Source organism: Camelus bactrianus, chromosome 1 (genome assembly GCF_048773025.1).
Source record: "Camelus bactrianus isolate YW-2024 breed Bactrian camel chromosome 1, ASM4877302v1, whole genome shotgun sequence".
Classification (NCBI taxonomy): Eukaryota; Metazoa; Chordata; class Mammalia; order Artiodactyla; family Camelidae; genus Camelus; species Camelus bactrianus.
The window spans coordinates 58,887,869-58,911,902 of NC_133539.1; the positions used below are offsets into that span (position 1 = coordinate 58,887,869).

General features: G+C 41.4%; 1 protein-coding gene across 1 annotated transcript in view; it reads right to left on the reverse strand.

Annotated features, from left to right (window-relative positions):
• Positions 1-510: 510 nt before the first annotated feature.
• Positions 511-24,034, reverse strand: part of HACD2 (3-hydroxyacyl-CoA dehydratase 2) — an 88,418-nt gene continuing 64,894 nt past the window's right edge. The window contains exons 5-7 of the mRNA XM_010970916.3: positions 13,219-13,340; positions 11,619-11,797; positions 511-3,542 (exon numbers count right to left, since the gene is read on the reverse strand). Coding sequence (XP_010969218.1) covers positions 3,460-3,542; positions 11,619-11,797; positions 13,219-13,340 — 384 coding nt within the window. The 3' untranslated portion in view covers positions 511-3,459. The remainder of the gene's footprint in view (positions 3,543-11,618; positions 11,798-13,218; positions 13,341-24,034) is intronic.

The window sequence follows — 24,034 nt, forward strand, 5'->3', positions numbered from 1 at the left end:
ATTGGCCCGTCTTTGGAGGCCTTTTTCCAGGAGGAGGTACTTGACCACTTGACCAAAAATACTTGTTTTACTGTAAGATGAACATTGCTGGGCAACAGTATTTCCCCTCTCAACTTGTATCAGAAAAGTTAGATAAGCAAACAAATAAAAAAACCCACACACAAACATTGTTAGACAAGGGCCCTCAGTCTTCCACTGATTAATTTTTATTTTTCCCGGTCATTTACATGAGGCATCTCTTGTCCTTCTGCAGCCAGGCTGGGGACCGGCTTGGTAAGCTTGAAGACTGACTGGTAGAATGACTTCTTGGAAACCTCTTAATATAAATCTGTCTATTTGTCCTGTAAGTGTAGAACCATTATGAATATCTATAGTAGAAATATAGCAGAAATAGATTTTAAAACTGTAAAGAGAAAGCTGGAATTCATAACAGAACTGAAACTCTTCCATAGTCCTACAACACCACTTTTAGGCCAACTCATTGTGAAAAAAGTCACTAGACCCCACTGGTCAGTATTTCAAATCCAGGCAGAGCAACACGCCAGTTTATTTTGAAATGCAACATAGATCAGTATTTTATGAATACAACTTATTACTACATTAACAGTGTCAGGTAAAAACAGCTTCCAAATGCATGCATAGAAAGTTAAGCATAGTCTTTGAACTCCTTATTTCTAAATATACAAAAAATACATTTAAATTATATAATTTTAGTGAATCAAAGACTTATAAAATTACAGTTTTGGTTTTCACAACATAGAAAAAATATAAAAATGACTATATATACGGTTGTATAATTTTTTACCCAAATTTCAAAGGAGCAGTATTGTACTGATTTTGTCTTATGTTTTATCTGAAACTCAGAGTTGGAAATAATTTGCAGGTTGTACCACATCAATGCCAACCTTTAATTATAAATGAATAACCAAAAACCCAAGTGGAAGTGAGGGCACAATCTCTTCACGTGCCTCTAAGCACTACATCATCTAAACTCTTCCTGTCGGAAGTTTGCTCCAGAGGAACGTTTTCATCGGGGAGGATGTGCTTTGTTCAGTGACTAACTCTTCACGGTGCCTTTGATAATAGTCAGTACGTGTTAAATGAATGATCCCAATCTTAGTAAACTGAACACAGCAAGATGCGGATTAGCAGCTCGTGTCTACAAAGCACTACTGCGTACCTCAAAGAATTCTCTGCCAGAAGGTGGTCCCCAAAGCTGGGATGTGAAACACCCAATCAGGTGGGGAGCTGGGCAGATGATGCTTTTGACTGTGCCCTGAAATGAAAACGGTAAGTCTGACAAAATACCCACCAGAACAACACCTTCCTCATTCACACTTTATAAGATGCGACACCTGGTGGGGTGAGATGTTCTCAGTTCATAAAAGACCACCACCACTTCCAAAGAGAAATGAATTCGTGTCAGAGATAAATAAGCCAGTTACTGAGAGGGGTGACTGAAGGACACGGTGGCGTGCCTTACTTATCTGCAATGAGCATTTTAAATGTTGATGGACAAAAATACACACTGGGGTTGAGACCCTTGGTGAGAAGGGAGTTGTTTGCTGCGTTCTTGTTGCCAAAGTTTGATTTAATGCAATACCACTATTTGTCACAGACTGTTTCTCACAAGTAGTGACAAATTATAATAGAGAGGCCTGAATAAAACCTCCAATCCAGCAATCCTGGAAAACCTACATTTCTCATCCTATCTTCTATAACTTATCCCAAAAACAAATGGAAAAAAACCTTATCCAAATTAAGTAATAAAGCTAATATAACCCAAACTGATTCTATTTTATAGTAGAAATTTATTTTGGAAAAAGAAAAAGCATGAAAAATAATCTTTCCCACATATTTTGTTTATCAAGTACACAAACAGATTCTAATCGTAGTATGCCCAAGTTAAGAGTGCTGGCTGTAAAAAGCAGAATTTTAAATGTTCAATTGAAAAAAAAAATTATTACACACCTGCTTGCATTACATTTTAGGCTGCACATTTTCTCATTTTCGAGCTTCTATGAAAATAAGCATTTAAAAAATCAGCTTTCCATTATGACACTCTCAAATATTAGCAATTATATTTTAACTGATAACCAGTCAATAAGCTAGTAAGCCAGTCTTTCAAAGATCAACCAATTAAAAAAAAAAGCAAAAAAGGTTCCATAAAGAACATTCTGTGTTTAAAATCTAATGCACGTCTAAACTTGGGCTTTACGTTTTCATGCAACCCTTTCCTGAAGAGTCTTAAATGCACAGTTTAGCAATTAAAGTATGAAGACATGACATTAATTAGACAATGTCCATATGACCAGAGTATTTCTTGGCTGCTCCTCCATGCGGGGACGATACTGCTTTTAGCTCACGACTGCCCAACTGGAACATTTCACTGCCTCTGGACTTACAGCTTGGGTGGGAACTACATGGGATCATAAATGAGGAAAAGTATCCAAACAGAAGAGTTGAATGAAAATGTAAAAATAAAATAATAAGGGTATATAAACCTATTCCTGAATGTTCTTCCAGACTCCATTTCTAAAGTAACACCTCCATGTGCTTTCAATAACAGATTCTCTACTCCTATGCGACTAGACTGGCTTCAGGTCCCTAAGTGAGAACAGCTCTTGGCAGACACCTTACTCAGGGGTGTTCTGAGAACGGTACTGTGAAAGGTACTTGTCACTGACTAGAAACTGAGCTTTCCCTTTCTGAGAACTGTCATTTTGTTAAAGTATGATTGAGGCTGAGCCGCATATAAGGTAGCTTCTCTACAATATACACATACTTATTTAATTCAAGCACATTTCGAAGTGGCAGGCAGTAATGACTCAATTAAAAACAAACAAAAGGGTTCTAGTTGTTTTCTGATTACAGGCACTACCCTGAAGTTGCACAGACATATACATTGTATAATTCATTCACTAGATAGGAGGGGGAAGGTCCCAGTCATAACTTCAGAGCATTTCATAGGACATAAATGGCTTCCAGCATGCAGTCAAGCACTTTGAGAGGGAATGCTAAACACACTGCAGACTGGAACAGAACTGCTGCGAGCCGGGCATTCAGTGGGTACAACTTCACTACTCAGACTGTAATAATCAAGAATTTAGTGTTACAGATCTTTATTTATCAGATACGCGAAGGAAACGGGAGGATATGAAACCCCAAATCCCTTTCCAGCATCACCATGAATACTGGGAACCTCTGGTTGAAAGAGCATGCTGACATGGGCTGGCCAGGATGTTCTATGTAACAGCTTTCATTTTTTGTTTCTGTTTTTTATAAAATCCCAGGCCCATGTGCACTGGATTTTGGTTTTTGTTTTGTTTTATTTATTTTTTTTAGTATTTTAAAAATAGTTCTTACTTATTTTCTGTGAAACGCATTGGGAACTGAAAAAGTCTGCAGCATTTTTTGTCATTGGAAAGTTTGTTTCTGGGGGAGTGGAGGAAGCAGGAACTATTCAAATTTCTTGTGTTCTTCAGTATGAGAAAGGATCTTTCTTCTCTGGTGTATCATGTGGTAGTATAACTGGGGAAAAACTGGAAAGAAAAGAAAGAAAAGGTTAAGGAGATGATTTAAAATCGCAAGTTCTGTGTAAGGTGCTTGGATTTGAGGGCTTCTCTGAGTCTCTGACTCCTTCCTCATCCAGCAACTAAGGACAGTGACAAGGTGGGCCTGGGAAGAGAGGAAAAGCACAGATTTACTTTCCCTACTTTGGCCGAGGGGGAAGCACAGTGTGGATTAGAATGACAGGCACTACTGACACTATCGGTACCAACCAAGAGGCCACAGGGCCAGCAGATAATACTCATACCCTCTCACATCGTCGCCTTCACATTTATTTTGATTTCACAACAACGAGGTGAAGAATTCTAGTGACGGAGTTATTATTCCCTTTCATAGAGGAGGAACTCAAGTCCCAGAGACGGTAGGCACTTGCCTGGGGTCTCACAGCAAATCACTGACAGGCAGGACCAGGTTCGTGGCTCCTGACTCTGTCTTGCCCTCTCTGTCACCCTCTTAGTCTTGGAATAGGGAGGCTTTCCAAAAAGTAATTCCCAAGAAAGGCTGTACTTTGGAAAGACTGAGGAGGGGAAGGAGTACTACACACCTAAACACCTCTGGATGTAAAAATGTGAGTAAAAAGTAAGCCCTTAAGCTCTGGAGAGTCTGTTCTTGGTCATTTCATAGATTACTTTTTTTTTTAAGCTAAAATAATCCTTTAGTAGGCATTTCATAGCTTACTCAGTTTTTTATAAACATTTTTTTTATTGAGTTATAATCATTTTACAATGTTGTGTCAAATTCCAGTGTAGAGCACAATTTTTCAGTTATACATGAACATACATATATTCATTGTCAAATTTTTTTTTCACTGTGAGCTACCACAAGATCCTGCATATATTTCCCTGTGCTATACAGTACAATCTTGTTTATCTATTCTGCATTTTAAAATCCCAGTCTATCCCTTCCCACCCCCCGCCACCCCTGGCAACCACAAGCTTGTACTCTATGTCTATGAGTCTGTTTCTGTTTTGTATTTATTTATTTATTTACTTTTTAGCTTCCTCATATGAGCGATCTCACATGGCATTTTTCTCTCTCTCTGGCTCACTTCACTCAGAATGACATTCTCCAGTAACATCCATGTTGCTGCAAATGGCGTTATGTTGTCAGGTTTTGTGGCTGAGTAGTATTCCATTGTATAAATATATCACACCTTCTTTATCCAGTCATCTGTTGATGGACATCTAGGCTGCTTCCATGTCTTGGCTATTGTAAATAGTGCTGCTATGAACATTCGGGTGCAGGTGTCATTTTGAAGTAGGGTTCCTTCTGGATATATGCCCAGGAGTGGGATTCCTGGGTCCTATCATAAGTCTATTCCTAGTCTTTTGAGGAATCTCCATACTGTCTTCCACAGTGGCTTTCCTTGTTTCCCTCTCCCACCCTTAATGATTTAGATGTCTTCTTTTAAAATTTTGTGTTTATCCTATTTGTAATTCATGGTAGTTATCTCCTTTCCAGTTATGAGTTTCTCATTTTTGTAGCATCCTGCTTCTTTTCTATTTAAAGTAGACCTGTCAATACTCCTTTTAGCGTGGGTTTAGTGTTGCTAAACTCTTTCAGTTTTTGCTTGTCTCTGAAGTTCTTTCTCTCTCCTTCTATTCTAAAGGATACCCTTGCTGGATTGAATATCCTAGGCTGCATCTTTTCTTCATTCAGGACTTTGAATATATCTTGCCACTCCCTTCTGGCCTAGTGTTTGTGTAGAGAAATCAGCTGAGAGCCTTATGGGGCTTCCCTTGTAACTCACTCTTTGTTTTTCTCTTGCTGCCTTTAGGATCATTTCTTTATCCTTGACTCTGGCCATCTTGATGATGATATGTCTTGGTGTGGGTCTGTTTGGGTTCTTCCTGTTTGGGACCCTCTGAGCCTCCTGTACTTGGATATCTGATTCCTTCTTTAGGTTTGGGAAGTTTTCAGTCATGATTTCTTCAAATACCTTTTCAATCCCCTTTGTTCTTTCTTCCCCTTCTGGAGCCCTTATTATGTGTAGATTGGCATGCTTTATACTATCCTATAGGTCCCTTATATTGTTTTCATTGTTTTTATTTGTTTTTCTCTCAGCTGTTCTGATTGGGTGCTTTCTGTTGTCCTGTCTTCTAGGTCACCTATTCATTCCTCTGCATTATCTAGCCTGCTTTGTACAGCCTTTAGGTCAGCTCTCATCTCAGCAAATGAGTTTACTAATTCTACTTGGTTCTTCTTTATAGTTTCTATTTCATTTTTGACATACTTTATATCTCTAAACACTATTTCTTTTAGTTCCTTCAGTACTCTGATCAGTCCTTTTTTGAAATCTTGATCTAAGTAGGCCATCAATGTCTGTTTCCTTGATCGTGCTTTCAGGGGATTTCTCTTGATCTTTTAATTGGGAGTGGTTCCTCTGCTTCTTCATATTGCTCTTATCTCTCTGGCACTGGGGCTTAAGGAGTATCAGTTATCTAGTTCTCCTGGAGATGGTGTGCTCTTAATGATTTTTATCGAGAGGTCTTTGTGTCTTTGCCCTGTTTGGCAAACTCAGCTTGCTGTTTCCAGAGGCCCTCTGTTGGCGCCCTCTTCTGTGCTGGTCCCAGTGGCTGTCGGCTAGCAGATTGCGCCCCCTCCCAACACTGGGTCAGGTGCTGAGCTCTTACCCAGTGGGCGGGGGGGCGGGTCACTCCCCTTTCTGATGCCGCAGTCAGATGCTGCACTCGGGGGAGGCAGGTGGGCAGATCGCGCCCCCTCCCAGCACTGTGGTCAGGTGCTGCATTCCTGCCAGGAAGGCGGGTGACCACCCGCCCTCTCCAGGCACCGGTAGCTCCGCCTTGGGTCGGTGCCCCGAAGGCGGGCTCGGGGAAGACCGCAGAACGGCCCCGCCTCTGCTCAGTGCCAAATCTCAGCTCCTTGTTTGTCTTGGCCACAGGAGTTCTCTGAGGTGCTAGGGCAGAAAGATCCTATCTGCCTCAGGCTGTAAACAAGTCTCAGTCCTGCCTAGGAGCTGTGGAGCCCCTGGGCGCGGATTCAGGCCTCGGCCCCACCCCTGCCCGGGCGGGCGCTGCGCACGGGGGAGATAGCGGCTGTGGCTGCGCCCTGCCTCTCTTCTTGTGAGAAGCGCCAGTAATGGTGGCACAGGTCTGAGGAGACAAAGGCTACGCCCCCCCCTACCCCAGCACACCAGCCGTGTTGCCTTGCTTTTTTCGCAGTTTATGGGGGACCGAGGTTGTTCTGCTCTGTATCCCCTCCCAGCCATTGTGCGCAGCCCCCTGCAGTCCCCCGGGGCTGCCTCAGTGCAGCTACCCCCGTCTTCCGCCCAGCCCGGGTCGCCTGTCCCAGCCCCAGCTGCCAGCTTGCATCTCAGGCTGGGTGTCACGGGGACCCTTTGTGCCTGTTTAACTCAGTTCTGTCGGTCAAGGGGGTGCTTGGGGCAGATCTGAGCCTCAGAGGCTCCCCCTCTGTTCCGCTGGCCTTTCCGTTGGAGGGGGGAGCCCCAGCGAACGAGCGCCAGTCCTCCTTTGCCGCTCTCTCCCCGCGGGACCGGTCCCACATTGTTTTGCTTTTTCTTCTTTCTTTTTTCCTACCAGATTTTTGGTGTCTTTGTCTTTTGAAGAGGGCAATGTTCTGTTGGAGTTCGGCAGGTGCTCTGGTTGGCTGAATAGGTCCGTAGATGTGAGTTTTGGTGTACTTGTGGGAAAGGGTGAGCTGCAAGCGTCCTTCTACTCCGCCATCTTGCTTCTCCTCCCTAAGCTTACTCAGTTTTAATTTTGGTTTTTTTGTTTTTGTTTTCCCATTTATAATAAAACTTTATTTTATTGAAGTATAGTTGGTTAACAATGCGGTAATTTCTGGTATACAGCATAGTGACTCAGTTACAACATATGTATTCCTTTTCATATTCTTTTTCATTATAGCCTATTACAAGGTATTGAATATAGTTCCCTGGGTTTAGATGACTTTAAAAAGGACTGGTTCTCAAATGAACAGGGTGGTACTGCCTCTGTAGGGAGTATTTGGAAATGGGGGTGGAGGAGAGTATGGGAGGGAGGAGATTACTGGCATTTAGCACACAGGGCCAGGAATGCCAAAATCCACAATGTGTGGCAGTCCCCCAGGACTAAGAATGGTCCCACCCCAAATGCCTACAGTGTCCCTGCTGGGAAATGCCAGTTTAAGCTACCTGACCTTCACAGGGTTACTATAAACTGGGGGTTCAAGAACCATGTAAAAAACTCCAGCGAGATGGTCTTGGGTGTACACTATCCTTCCTTCCCTTCCCAACAGCACTGATCTCTATTTCTTTTCGACTGTAACCTGTGTTTTGGGGGAGGTAATTTCTACTACAGCCAACTCTCCTCTGACAGTTTCTTCCTTTTTAAACGGGTTCCAAGTTGGCCAAATTTCAAATGATCCTTCCAAAGTACTCCAAGCCATCAGTGGGTGTGTGCACACAGATTTGATAAACTGCACAGGCGGCCTCGGTGCGGAGCCATCCACTCCACTCACTATTTACAGGCAGGAAGTTATTCACAGAAAAGACCCAGCTTGTGCATAAAATTCAACAGTGAGAGAACTATTTTGGTATGAAAGCCAGAAAATTTGACAAGTTCTATAATCTAAAAACTGGAAGCAAAGATATAATTAAACCATAAGGAATGCTAATTGTAATCATTTAAAAATGTGGGGCCAGTCACGTATCTATAGGTACACTTTAGTAAAGGGCAACTTTGTGGCAAAGTACACTGAGGACTTTCCTGCTGGTTGCATTTGTGACTACAGCCTCATAACAGGCGGCTAAGGCCTCATAGGGTCTGAGCGAGGACAGTGACTCAGAAGCCATTCATTAGGGCCTCAGTGGCAGCAAGATGGCCAAACATACCCTCATCCTGTAGGCAAGGGCTTGCTGGCTCCCAAGGGTCAGGGTTCAGAAATGGAGGCCAGGTTTGGCCTTTCATCACTTTGTATCTTGCATAGGTTTCTTAGTGCCCAAGAGAAAGGGACATGGGGGGGGCAGGAGAACGGGGGCACTTGGGCTGGAGTTCTCTACTGCTCCAGTAGTGACTTCCTGGTGACCAGAACTTGGGTGACACTGTCTCCATCTCAATTACCCACATGTTCACACTGAATCCAACCACAGTGGCTGAAACAATTTCAGATGCATGGCTACTACTTTTAACTACAATGAAAATCTCCACCTGAAAACAGGCTATTTGGAATTCTTCCCTCTGCTCTTGCAGCTCAGGACACGCAGGATGGAGGTGGTGGTTGTGCATGTGTGCATGTCCTGGAGCCTGTAAGGAGATGGGTTCTCTTGCTCTCTAGGCAGAGGAAGACTTGAAGCTCAGAGCAACCTGAAATGCTCTGCCTGGGATGAGTTTCTTCTGTTTCTCTAAAAATCAGAGGTGTGGTTATGGTTACTGACATCCTGGACAGTGCCCTCACCCTACATCAATGTTTCTCATTTCTCAGCCTTTTCTTTTAACCCCCACCTCTATAGCTAACTTTCACCAATTTGTGGGGATAGGGGGACGGGGAGGGTGTAAACAGGACTTAGATGCCTACTGAGCCCTGCTCATACCATACATACTCATAGTACAACCGCAGCAGAGCAGGAGGGGAGCACCTTGCAAGGGACTCCAAAGCACCCATTATGAGAAAACTCCCAGGGCTGCAGCTCAAGGGCCAGACGCAACATGGGCCACACGTGCAACAGTGCAACACAAGGGCAGGCCACAGAGGGGACGTGCTGCTTTATGTCAGACATGTACACCATCAACTTCCCACTAAAGAAGGTTAAGAGAAACTTAAGTTGTAGAAATGAAACCAAATTTGGTAAAGAAGACTGCATGTCAACAGCAACCTCTCCTAACTCTGCATTTTCTTCCTATAAATACAAAGTTTTGGAAAGTTGGAAATGTGCAGTTGGCTGGAATGAACGTACAAACTGGTTTCAGTATCAACAACCTAAACTACTGAAAACACGCAGGGCCACCAGCTCAGGCCAGAGCACAGTGAGTGCCAGCAGACACAAACGACGTGTAGCAGAGGGTGCGGTCTGCGATGCCATCTTGAGCCTGGGCGGGGAGTTAGGGATTTGGAAGGAACCTTTTAGTCCCTGTCCTTGAAATGAACCCCTTTTCTTGTTTTATAAGACTTAAGCTTCCTGAAAATAGAAAGGATACAGGCTTTAACCAAACCAAGTCCTCTTAGCAAAAAGGAGGCTGACGAGGGGGGCAGGACTGAGGTAAAGAAAGCAGATGTCTGTTGAGAGGAGAGGGCTGCCCTACTCTGTCGGACAGCTGGCCCTGACATCTGTGTTTTCTCTCTTTGAAGGCAGTGAAGGAAAATCCCAGAGAACTGGGGATCCTAGCATCAGGGAGGGCAGCCTGTGCCTGGCTAGGCGCCTTCCCCACACTGAGAGGCCAGCAGGCGGAGGCGGAAGGCTGGGTGCCGGTTGGCAACCAGAGCCCAAAGAAGACTAGGAGGTGCAGACAGCCTCAGATTGCCCTGGAGAACTGTTCCTGGAATAAAGCCCCTCCTTCTTCAATAGACCAGAAATCTTGCAGCAACTCTGAGGTGGGGGCCCCGGACTTCTGTCAGTGTGGCAGCACCTTGCTACTGGTTTGACTTCATGATATTCTCCTTGTCCCTTTCCCAGTCACACAATACAGCATCTATCCCCTGTTCATTCAAAGACTTATGTTGAATCTAAATAGATCTCATGATGCCCTGTGGGGATAATATTTGTTACTCTGGATGAGGCAACACTGCAACTTTGTCACTCTTGAGACTGAAAAATAAAACTCCAGGGAAACAAAATTAGAAAGGTGAAAAGCTCTAAGTTAGTTTTTACTACTTAAATTTTTACACTCTTCCATATTTATCGTTTGTTTGAAAATCAACTACCTTTTACATTTGAAGAGAGATGGCCTTTAGCCACCATGGTTCCAGCACCAGAGAGGAGGACCTGATCACAAATTAAGAGTGGAAAATGAACCATAAAGCAGAACAGCATTCAAGAGCTTCTCCAAGATAAATGTTCATGTGAAATCTGGATGTAGTTTTTTTCTCAAAATGCATGAAACGCAATTTTCCACAGGGGGACACAAACATGTCATCTATGGCTGTTAGGATGATTCATTCAGCTAATGCTGTGGGCTGAAGAAAAATCCAACCCTCCAGTCTGAATTTAACCTGAGGTTTAGGGGAGAATATAGCATCTTATAGACTAAAATAAGATTGAGAGTCACAATGCCTACGGAAGTGGCTAAATGAGAAGAAACATTAACTTTACACATCCTCGGGTAGAACAAGATCCTTTTGCACGTGTGCAAATCAATCGTAGGACTGCAACCGGATGTCAGAATTCGAGAAAAGGAATAAACAACTCTTCCTCAGCAAACAGGACTCACTTCACAGAAGCCTCAAATGTGGCTTTTTCTCTCTGTTATGGAGGATATTGATAGGCACCTTTGATTATCCATATATTTAAACCTTCAGTAGCACTATTAAAATAACTGGAAACCATCCTGAAGAGAACACTGTGTCCCTGCTCAGATGGTTTTAAGTGCTTATTTCCAAACAAGAAAATAAGAAATATAGAAAAAAATAAATTAATCTATTTTTGCTTTGTTGTTTCTAGCTAACTACTGATTCCTTAGAAGTGAAGTAACTATTTTGATATAGTAAAAATGTGAAAATCTCTTTATAGTGTTTTTCAAATACCGTAACAAGCTGTTCTCAAGAGACAGAAGTCAAGGTGAGGTCTTTAATGGCTTTTTTTGCTTTCCTCTCAGTACTTTCCTCCATTAGATAGTTAACCTATCCTGGCACTCACTGTTTCAAACCCACACACTGAGAAGGGCTGCATTTTGGCAGCTTTACTGAGAAGGGTTCATCTTTATTCAATTACCACCAGAGAAAATTCCCTCTGATAGTCAGCATTCAACAAAAACCAAAGCGTTCCCAATAAACTAGATTTATGGTGTAAAAAACAACCAAAGGCATTTTAACTCTAGTTACTGTAGAGCCAATTTTTAAAACATAAATAAATATATGCATAACTGTTTACTTACTTGGAATGTAGGAGATCATTATCAGAATTAGGAATGCATAGTAGTCAAAGGAGAAATTGTACTTGTTAGGTAAACTGATGGAGTACAGGCCAGCCTGTCTAACAAAGGGCAAGGCGGCATATATTGTGAGCAGTTCTCCTGACACTCCCATTGGGTACAGCACGATGAAAAGGGTGTACCTAAAACAAAACAAAACATTCGTTACTGAGGTTCGAAGCCAGCTTTGGTAGAGATAAGACGAGGTGGAGCGCGTTCCAGGCGGTATGGCCATAGACCAGCTTTAGTAAGAGAGACTCACCCCACCCCGCTAATCAGTACTGGTCTTGTAGAAAGCTATTGCTTATACATTTTCCTGTTTACCCACTGCTTAAATTCAGGTTTTAAGAGCTAGTTTTTGGAAAGGGCCAAAACAGGTTTGTTTCTGAATGTCCTAAAATAAAATAAATGTGTTTGGCCAGCCTCAAAATTTGGTCTGACTGAAAAAGTAACTCTTCAAAACAACTTAAAATAACTAAGATGATGCCAAATATTGGTATAGTAGGGGCACTGAGCCATGGTTTACATTGAAGGGTCCTGCCCTGTGGGGTAGGGGTGGACTTGCTGGGGGGAAGGTACTGGAACACAATGTTGAGGAACCCCTACGACGTACACCAAGTTGGGTCTGTGGACTGAAAAAAATTGGCACATCCAACGTATGTGCAGTGCTACAATTTTCCAAATGTCTGTATGTGCTACTGTGAAAAATAAAATAAATGCTAATTTAAACGAGGATAGAAACAAGGATAGAAAGCTTTCACCAGCCTGCCCAGTGTGGTTAGGAATTGCTGTTTTTTCCCATTCTCCCCTTTTCCTAATACAAATGTTTACTGCAAAAAAAAAAAAAAGAGAAGTTCACATGCTTGAAATGTTGGAAACATTTGGTTTATGTCTCTATTTAAACATTAAACTCATAAATTGTTTAGGAGCTACCATTTTCCTTTTTTGAAATGAAGCACTTTGGCCCCAAGGACAATTTTGATCCTTTGGCTTTGTCAGTCCTTCCTGTAGTCTTTCCCAAAGAGGAAAATTGCTCACAACTGTCTCACAGATTAGTTCAGATAAACAGATGAAAACTAACAGCCTTTTACCCAATCCATAACACATATTACTGCTAAAAATAATCACAGCAAAATAAACTGGTAATATGCTAAAACTAACATGTAATATCTGTTATTAATTAAAAATTAATTTAAGAGTTATCTTGTTGGCAAAATTGACACGAGAACTGACTTGGTCCAAAAACTATCATAATGGCAGAAACTCATCAGTAAAATTTTATATGGACAAAAAAGGGATGGAATATCAAATTTCTATTGAATAATTTAATTGAAAAGAACTGATCCCAAAGAAATAAGTAGAGATAAAAAATTTAAGTGTTTCCATTAATCAAAATTATGTAGAGTCCCTTATCCTGATGAAATCTACAGACCAGATTTCTACCCAACCCGTGTCTCACACACACAATTTTATTTTTAAAAACAAAAATAATACTTAGGCAATAAAGGAAAAATACAGTGATAGGTCATTTCAAAAGTTAGCCTTCATCTGTGTACTTCTTTACCTGGCCCATTTGATGAGGTAAGGCAGATGGTTTAACAGACTGAACGTATAAAAGGAGTAACGGATAATTTCTGTGACTGTCCAGGCAATGACAAACAGCAGGACGCTGTCTTCACTCTGTACCTGAAGGAAAAGGAAAACAAAAGCAAAAGCAAACACATAAAGCATCTTAACAAAGAAGCAGTCACAATGTGGGCAGCCCAGCCCCTGCCCCCTTGCAGAGCTGCTGGGTTGAATAAGTCGACACAGCCCCTGGTCTCTGTCCTCAGTGGCCGCAGCACAGCCCAGAAACAGCCTGCCACAGAAAGGGACATACACATGCCTATGACAACAACTGTGTAGAACCTAGTGATGGGGCAAGTGAGAAGGAACTCAGCTTACCGATGAGGAAGGTGGGAAGGGGGAATTATACGAGCTGTCGCCCACAGGAAGAAACACACACGATGAGTGAGTTTCTGCATGTTCATTTGCTGGCCTGATGTGGAGAATGTGAGCTGACGTTAGTGGGAGCCAAGAACAGCTGGATAAGAAGGCAGAAGGGTGAATGGGTGGAAAGCTTGGTTTCCATTAACAGGGATTTTAATTTGCTTTGCATGACAAGTTAGAGGAAATTTCAAAGAAGGGCAATACAGTGATTAAAACACAACTGAAGATGAAGCTACTTCTCGGGGTAAAATGAATTCATGAGGGAAGCTGGAGACCCTCTATGAGGCAGGGCCCATTTATTCTCCCATCAGTGACTTCTTCCCCTAGATGAGGTCTGGTTTAACTCAAGGATTAGAGAAGCTTCCATGCTGATCACAGGAGCTGGTTACAGCCACAAGAGCTTTGGAATTCCCAACCTCTTCTGAAGTTGTTTTCATACTGAAAAAACAATATACTTAAAAAAAAAAGCTCCTTAAGTATTATTTTTTGGGAGGATGTTCTCACAAGATGCCTTAGACTGCAAATCTTGCATGAAAATTTATTACTGTGGTATTAACTTTCAGCACCCCCTCCTCATCCCACCCCAGCTGGGTTTATGATGACCCCAGGGGCTTGAAAACCAATAAATGAGAAACAACCTTGCACCCCACTTTACTTATATTTTCTCACATCCAAAAAGGGCACTTAGAGAGTTGGCTGTGAATAAGAAATTCCACTGAGCAAACTGAACAAATTTCAGTTACAAGATGGATCTTCTCTGTCTTACTCCTAACATCTAACATAACAAAGGTAAGGCATTCTAACCTGAACTTTTGCTTCTCTGCATTTGCAATGTTAATTTAACACTTATATTCTTCCTCAGAAAGTGTACATGGAGTGATCCACCTACACAATGAAGTAAGTAGTCATTTACATATCTATTAACTAAATTGCTCTGACAAAGAATTTCATAAATCCATAGTTACTACTCTCTAAAAATAAGAAGAATTTTATACTGTCAAGGGCAAGAGTACTTTTTGTTTTCCTGGTGCTCTTATATTAGCCCAAGTAAAGCAAAAGCTAAGGCCTTCTAAAGCATTCATGTGTCATTTTTCAGTCTGTCCCCAAATCCTTAAAACCCATCTATACTGAAATATAATTTCAGAGCACACGTTGCCTTTTGATGTATTTTGTAATCCTCTTCATATTAAGGAGATATGTTTTTACACCTATGGGCTGAAGCCTTCCTTAAAGATCTTTGTGTTATAATAGGAAGTTCTTCTAATATTTTGCATTATAATCGTCTTGAAAGCAGGGAGCGTGTTTTATTCGTCTTTTGATTCCCCAAAGCACTTTGTGCTTTTCACAAGTAGGAGCTCAACAGATATTTGTGGAACAAAACAATTCAATCCTAATCAGTTCTCTGCTTTTTGATACCTGATATTAGTTTCTAAGTAGTCTTAGAAGCCTTCAAATAAACAGGGGAAAAGCAAACAAACCCCCAGCCTCTCACTCTGATCCAGCCTAGAGGTTATCTGATTCACATACCCGCTTGTTAGACTTTAACCAAAAGAGCCATAACAACTCAGACTCAGGATGCATATGAAAACATGTCTGTTCCTAGAATCCAGCTGTGAAGACCATGTCATAATTTTAAAAAGACTAAGGATGGGGGAAATGACTGTTTTGTACAAATGATAGCTTCAGGTCAGCAGGAAGTACAACATGTTATTAAGGGGCTTGGGTAAAGTCAGAGATCAAGTTGATCTAATATGCAGATAATTATCCAATAACACAAAGTAGGGGTAGAATGTAATGAGTTAAAACCAGTAAGATCAGTGAGACTCAAACAGATATTTGTACATCCACATTTCACAGCGGCATTATCATAATAGCCAAAAGGTGGAAACAACCCAAACATCCATCAAAAGTTCATGCTAAGTGAAATAAGCCATTTAAAAAATGTGAGTCCACTCATGTGGTACCCAGAGTAGTCAAATTCAGAGACAGAAAGTAGAGACAGAAGGTTGCCAAGGACTGGGAGTGAAAGCAAATAGGGAATAATTATTTAATGGGCATGGAGTTCTGTTTAGAAGATGAAAAAAGTTCTGGAGATGGGTGGTGAAGATGGTTACATAACAATGGGAATGTACTTAGTGCAAGTGAACTTAAAAATGGTTAAAATGGTAAATTTTATGTTATGCATTATTTAACAATAAAAGAGTTCTTAAAAACAAACCCAGTAAGCTCAAATTTAACAAGGCTAAATATAAAGTAATGTGATTCAGCAACAACAACACGACTTTAGTACTGAATGGAGAAGACTGAGCTTATGAATCCAATAGATTTGGAATTTCTGGTTCCACAGTTTCATACATGAGTCAACAAGGTACACGTAGCTGGCTGTTCAAACCAACCAGCCAGTATTTGTCTACAACAGTCTCTCACTCTGATTATTCTAAACAGATTAGACCCCACTGAGGGATCAGAGTCCATTATAAGAGCCCCTGAACTAGCAGCACTTACTCTGGAACCAGGAAGAAGGTCAACTACTTCAAAATAGGCAAAAGGATATCATGTGCAACAGGCATGAGACTAATGGAAAAAATTAACAGGGAGGAAAAAGTTCAAAATAAGAAAAACTATGTAACAAACCAGTTGACTGATAAAATAGGCCACCTCATGAAGCTGTGTGCTCCAAGGCCCCGGTCATATCCAAATTGAGGCCACTCAGGAACGAGTCCTACGAAGGGTGGGAGGCCGACCTGGATGGTAGCCAGTGAGGGCTTCCAGCTGCTACGCTTTGGAAGGTGTGTGCGCACAACCTACACATGGCAAAGGCACGAACTCTGGCTGATACTAACTTCCTTGCAGGAGCTGAACTTCTTTTAGTTGGGGAAAAAATGGGTAGAGACTTTAATAGCACTTCTTTAAAATAATTTTCCTTTCTCAAAGAAGGCAGGAGAGGAGAAAATAACTTTTTAAAAGACTTCCTCTTTCTTTACTGACTGCTGAATGTGTAGAAGGGGAATAATTCCCTGGCTCGACTGCCGGCCCCCTGCCCACCCCGATGGATGGTAAGGTCTTCAGGGGTCCAGGTCTCACACCAGTTGGCTTCCTCAGCCCTCAACATAGGTCTGGACACGAGGAATATGCGCAATCAGTGCTCCTTAACCTGAATGATATCTTATATTTTCTTTCCTTTTTTTGGAAAGCAGGAGCTGGGAACATTTTTCTAAGAAGTAGGGAGCTTCTCTTCTGTGAAGAGCCAGTGACTCAGAGAAAAAGAATCAACTGGTAGCCTCAAGTGAGTTAAAAAAAAAAAAAGCCCATTTAACTTTGAGGGTTTTTTGAGGGGCAAAGGACTAGGATTATAAAAAGTTCAACTCAGATGCATTTTAATTAAGAACTAGAAACATAATTTGATTAATTATCAAGAATACGAGGTTCAGTATGTTCACATGAAGATTTGCACGCAAATGTTCACAGCAGTGTTGTTCCTAACAGCAGAAGAGTAAAAACTCAAATGTCTAGCAACTGGTGAATGGATAAACAAAACGTGATGTACATCCACACCATGGAACTGTATTGAGCAAAACAAAGGAAAGATACTGGTACACGTTACAACACAGATGAACCTCAAAAACATGATGCAGAGTGAAAGAAGCCAAATGTTAACAACTACCCACTGTATGATTTCCTTTACATGAAATGTTCAGAAAAGGAAAACCTAGAGACAGAAAGTAGATTGATGGTTATCAGGAGCTGGGAATGGAAATGGGGATTAACTTTAAAAGGGCATTCGGGATCATATTGTGGTGACAGAAATGTTCTAAAACTGGATTATGGTGATGGTTGCACAACTTGGTAAGTTTACTAAAAAGCATTGACTTTCACACTTAAAATGGGTTAGCTTTCTGGTATGTAAATTAATACCTCCATAAAGTTGTTTTTAAAAGAATAAAACGTTTACTTTAAATACATACATATTATTGCCTTTTATGGGAGAAGGAGGCATTTAGGGCAAAAGGGGAGAAGGGAATTTATCAAGGTTTACAAAGGAAAAGGAGACAAAGAGCAGGTTTGGGCTAGGCTGACCAAAAATGTCCTGAAGCCATGTTTCAAAGCTGCCTGTTCACAATCATGGCACAAATGGAGGAGTGGGCACGGAGCAGCCCTGGCTGGCCAGGAAATCTTCCTCTGCCTGGTGTTGGGAGCTGCATGTTGGACCCTCCACACTGAAGACGGAAGATTCAGCCCCCTGTTCTACAGCGAGGGAGGAGACACGGGGTGTGGGCAGTTTGTGTAATTTAGCCAAAGGAGTTTACACAGAAATTCAAGCTGGAGAAACAAATGGGCGCAAGAGGAAAACCTTTACACACAAATAGCATCATATGTTTGACTTTAAAAGGCTCAGGGAGCATTAGTACATGAAAAGCTGTCACTTTTATTACATTCAAAGAAAAACAGATGGTGCCACGGAAGAAAATCTTTTTTGTAGAAACCCTATTCTTCTTGGCATTTTGGGACCTACTGCTTCCCCCTCTGGGTATTTCAGAGAAAGCCCCCGATCATGCTTTCTAGTGAGCATTCTTTGCTCTTCTTGATACCCCTTTCCCTTGTGGAGAGATTTTGGTAGATGAGGACTCGAGTCAGTTCTTGGCAGAACTGGGAGGAGTATGTTTATCTTAGTCTCCTCCGGCTGCCACAGTAAAACACCACAGACTGGGGGTGCCAACAGCAAAAATGTATTTTCTCAGGGCTCCTGAAGTCCAAGATCAGGGTGCCAGCACGTCTGCTTCCTCGTGAGGCCCCCTTCCTGACTTGCAGCTGGCTGTCTCATCACCGTGTTGTCACATGGTAGGGAGGGAGAAGCTCTCCTACAGAATGTGTAAAAGGTATTATGTGCATGGATACTAGTGCCTTAGAGGGCCTGAACCTCAGGGTGAAGACTCTGCCCTCATGACCTCATCTAAGCCTAACCGCCTACCAAAGGTCCCCCTCCAAATACCGTCTCACTGGGGCTTAGTGTTTCCGGATGTGAATTTCGGGGACATGATTCAGTCCACAGCAACACTTCAGATCAGGTGTTGGCAAACTTTTCCTGAAAAGGGCTAAATAGCAAATATTTCAGGCTTTGTGCCATATGTGGCCTTAGTCATGTATTCTTCTTTGTTTTTTACACCCTTTTAAAAAGGTAAAAATCATCACAAATTGCAGGCTACATGTCGCCCACAAGCCAACTCTGTTCTAGATCCATTTGACTCCCCAACTTTCCCTGCCTGTTCACCTCTACAAGTATCATTCTTCAATCTTCCTTTAGCAGACTCTGTGTGTGTGTGTGTGTGTCTGTGTGCGTGTGCGTGTTTTGCTGGGGGTTAGGGGCAGCAATGTATCTATAACCAGTGTATGCTATGGAAAAAGGAAGTATTCCTAAAAGGATACATATAGGCAGCTTTTTCATGTTAGTGTCATCTTAAAATTGCAGTAACAGGTTTGTGATAAATATTTAACTTAAAATTTAACATTTTAAGTGTGTATTTTTAAGTGTATATTTTTTAAGTGTATATTTTTAAGTGTATATTTCAGTGGCATTAAGTATATTCACCATACTGTACAACCATCACCACTATCCATTTCCAAATGTTTCTATCATTCCAAACAAATTCTATTCCCATTAAGTGATATCTCTCCATTTCTCCCTCCTTTTAGCTCCTGGTAACCACTATTCTACTTCCGGTCTTTAAGAGCTTGGTAATTCTAGGCACCTCACTTAAGTAGAATATTCGTATGTGCCGTTCCGTGTCTGGCTTGTTTCATTTAGCATAATGCTTTCAAGGTTCATCCATGTTGTAGCATGTACCAGAATTTTTATATGTATGAGCATTTTTTCATGTGCTTGTTGGTCATTTGTACATCTTCTTTTGAGAGATGTCTCTTGCCCATTTTTAATTCTGGAGGGGGAATAATCTCTTTTTAATAATTACGATGACAACAGCAGTAAAAATAATTATACCTAATAAATAGTTACTGAACTCATGCTATATGTCAATCACTTTTTAACATATATTACCTCATGGAATCTCCAGTTCACGGATGAGGAAAGTGAGGCTTACAAAAGTTGTGCCCCCAAACTCTGAACAGTTCTGACTTTTCCTCTTGGGTTTCAGACACACACATACACCCCTGCTGCTGTGGGGAGAACACCCCTTTTGCAATTGAGGATGGGGAGGTGACGGAGTGGTGGCAGGTAGAAGAGATGGCTAGTGTGGTTGGAAAATTAGTTACATGTTGTAAATAAATAAACTGAACAAATAAATCAATATATTAAAAAAAGGACTTCTTGCTATTGAAGATGGTATTTACAAACATGGCAGGGAGAATGCTAGAAAGAACACCAAGGTGTTAGATTGTTGGATCGTAATTGGAGGAATTGGTATGAGCTCATGAGTATATAGATATACACACACACATATGTATATACACACCCAGCTATATACTTTTAAACGTACATGTGTACGAGTATATGTATATGTACACATATACATCATACACATATAATCTAGCTTTCTCTACTGAGAGGATCAAGAAGCAATAACATCCCAGTAACAAGAAGCACCTCAACTACCTAGATCTTGAGTCCTAAATGTACCATCCTCCACTAAAAGGAACCAGGTTCTTTGGCAAAATGACTGATTCTAGGACTGGGGCAGGGGAAGTTAAGTCTGGAAATCTTTTTGTTGGAAAGTAAGGAAATGCTCAATGAACGATGAAAACAAGTCAAAAGGGCAAGGAGAAAGGATTCCCACTGGCCAAATCACAGACAACTTTAGCATCAAAGTAAATACAGGTTACAGTCCACTGGATTATATAGCAATTCATAGTCCAAACTGATATAAATACAATAAATAAATGAATAAACAAATGAGAGAAAGGGAAAGCTATTCCTTACAGCAGGATACCAACTAATACGTGTCAAAGAAATGACAGAAGTAGAGAATCACATTTGATAGTTAACAGAGACGGCTGATACAGGCAGGAATCATTCCCACAAATACTGATTAATGAAACAGGAAAAATGGTGACTTGAAGGTGGAGAAGCTGGCAGACACCAACAGAAGCAGGTGACTGAGGTCAACATCACCAGGGGTGGGATTGGTAGACGTGGCGCTGCCACCTCACGTGATGCCCTGAGAAGAGCATGGCACCATTTCCGTGGTACTTCTGCCAAGAATGCCTCGCTTGAACTGGTTATGAAGGAGCACTGTATGGATGCAGGTTGAGGGTCACCCTAGAGAAATTAAGGCCTGTACTCTTTAAAACTGTCAAGGGCATGAGACACAGAGTGAGACTTCTTAGTCTTAGACTGATGGGTCTGAAGAGACCTGACAGCTCAGTGTAACATGTATGTGGCAGGAATACCACAACAACTATTTCTCTCCTTTCCCTGTGTACCCTGTGTATTGTGCTTAGCACAATACCTGGAGCACAGAAAATATTTAGTAAATATCTGCCGTTCCAGAAAGGAGAAAACAGGACACTGTTTAGACAGTGAAATCTGAGTGAGGCCTGTGGATGGGACAGGTCTACTGTAGTAGTGTTGGCTTCCGGACTGGAGGGTCATATGCAGGTGATGTAGAAGAATGTCTGAAACATGTACTTGAGTATTCAGGGGTGACAAGACATCATGTACAGCCTGCTCTCAAGGTTCAGGAAAAAAAAAAGATAATGGGTTTAGAAATACAGAGGAGTAGGTGAAGGAACAAGTGCAGTAAAATGCCAATTGCTGGGGAATCTGAATAAAGAAATGTGAGAGTTCTTTCTACTGTTCTAGCAACTATTTCGTAAATTTGAAATTATTTCAAAATATCACCTGAGTACTAAGCAACCACTCTGGGGACACCATTAGAAGCAAAAACAACATCATGTGGTTTCTATATATTGCTTTTGGTATGAAGCCTCTGAATCTGCCAGGAGAGGTGGGCTACATAACCAAAAAAGAAGACATAAGAATATTTAGAACAATAACCAGCAGTAACAACACACTAAGAGATGGTAACTCGAGAAGGAACAACAGATTGAATGCTGACCCAAATCTGTATCAGCATTACTACTGTCTTACACTGTAACTACCCTGAGGGCAGGTCCAAAAACTCTCTTTGAAGAGGGGTTAGCTTGCTTAAAAGGCAAAATCAAATTTTTAATAAATGCTTTGGATTAGGATAATGATGATGATTAAGATAATGATAACTCCCATTAGCAGGGCTAATTATTCCTTAAGTATGATAAAAGTAATTATGTATAAATTTTCACCAGCTAACTGTGATCCTATTTTAATAAGTACAAAAAAAATCCATTCCTGTGTGAACAGTCAATTATATTTCTGTTTTAAAAGTCAATTATATCTCTGCTTCAGGACATAGGAAAGAACTCAACCCAGTTATATAGAAATCTGTCACTAAATTTTTTGGGAAAATTAGGTTACTATTTATAGCTAATACGCAGTTAACATTTATTGGGCACTTAATAAGTGCCAGGCACTGCTCTAAATGCTTTTATATGTATTAACTCATTGGATCCCCAAGACCACCCCATGATGGGGAACAACCAACTGGGCCTGGGAGATGGAATTGCTCCTTAGGAGCTGGAGCAAGCTAGTGCAGCCCCTCAGCTGGGCAGCTGAAGTATGACGTGTGGTGCCAGCACCCTGTCCTTCCTGCCTTGTCAGCCACCCCACTCTGTGCTGCTGCTGGATTCGGCTCCTGTGCTACGCCCTGTGGAAGCCCTGTGAGGGCAGCACGCATGACTTCCCTTTTCCATGCATCCTAGTGCTTAGCACAATACCAGAGCAGACAAAGTACTGAGTAAGTATTTGCTGACCCGTCTGCGGCCTGGCTTGCATGTTCTCTGCCTTGGTTGGAACAGCCTTGGGTGAGGAGGGCAGCTCCCCAGGGAGAGTGAGGCCACGGGGCTGCTGCCTGGTTGGTGACGTCAGCAGAAGGTTTGGGCTGGGGAACAGGACAATTCTGACGACAATTCTGGTCCTTTCTATAACTTTATTAAGCTTTTCTGAACAAAAATGTAACTCACTTAGATATCTGCTTAAAAGGAATTTCATCCTTGGTTAGAAATTGAAATGTAATGAGTATCAACGCGTGGTGGTTTTTAAAAAAAGAGATGTTTGGATTCGTATTAGTCTTTTCACATGGCAATTTCATGTGTAAAGTGTCCTTCATGATTTAGTGTTTATTAAAAATCCATGATAGGATACATGGTAAATAAACCAGAAGGTACTGTTCCTTTTTTATGATAAATGAAAGTTATAAATATTAATACCCTTCCCCCTTAAAGGAGAGAAAAATGTGCATCTACATAGATTTTTCTTAATCTAGAATAACAAAGAAACTGGTTAAAAATTTATTTCCATTATAACACAGTAACTAATGACTAGTTTTTGATGTGGATGATGGCTTAAACATCCGGCCTACCAAAACAACTCTTGGGTCATGAAATTAACTTTTCAGAACATGCAATGAGAAAAATCTATAAGCATGCAGTCAACAAGCAATGCATGATCAATTCTGCATTTATGACAAAGTCAGACATGCAGGTCTGAATGCTAAAATGCTTCCATTAGTCCAACTTTAATGCTACTATCTACTTAGCCCATTTCCTAGAAAACATGAAGATAGAGTGGTGGGTTCCTACAACTAGCCTCTTCTCCAGTCACTGCAACTCTGGAATCAGAGACCTCCAGGCTTCCAGGCTGCATGTCCTTATCCTCTCCCAGCCTCCGCTTCCTCATGTGGGAACTTTGCGTGGTTGATGTAGGGTTATAAAAACCTGTCAAGTGCTTAGTAAAGTGCTAACCTTTTAATAAATAGCAGTTCTTATTATTCCATGAAAGAAAAATTCAAATCAACAAATATTTATTAAGTTTCTACTATCTATGCTAGCCTCTGCTGGAACCCAATACAGGCTGGTGGCTGCCTCTTAGGCTTAATTACCAAGATATTTTGTTTTGTTGTTGTTTCGCTTTTTGTTGTTTAAGTGTTTTTAAGAGCTGTCATCTCTCTCTCTACTTTAAGGCTAATATATTTGTACCAGCTCTGCAATGTCTAATGATCTTACCAGCTGCTAGCCTTTCCCAATATTCTTCCTGAGTTCTGTTTGATTCTCTCACATTCAAAGGGCATATTATTAACTGAAACATTTTTATGCAACTATTTGCTTCAACCCAACTCAAGTACGGGGACTGCATCAGAATGGGGCCATAGTGAGTCCCACTTTGATCACCTACATCCTATACAGTGTAAGTAGTCTATGACGCAACAGTCCTTTAATTACAGCAAGACAGCATGAGAACAATATCCCCAGCAGGAGGCTACTGTGGCCCTAGGGGGAGAGTGGGG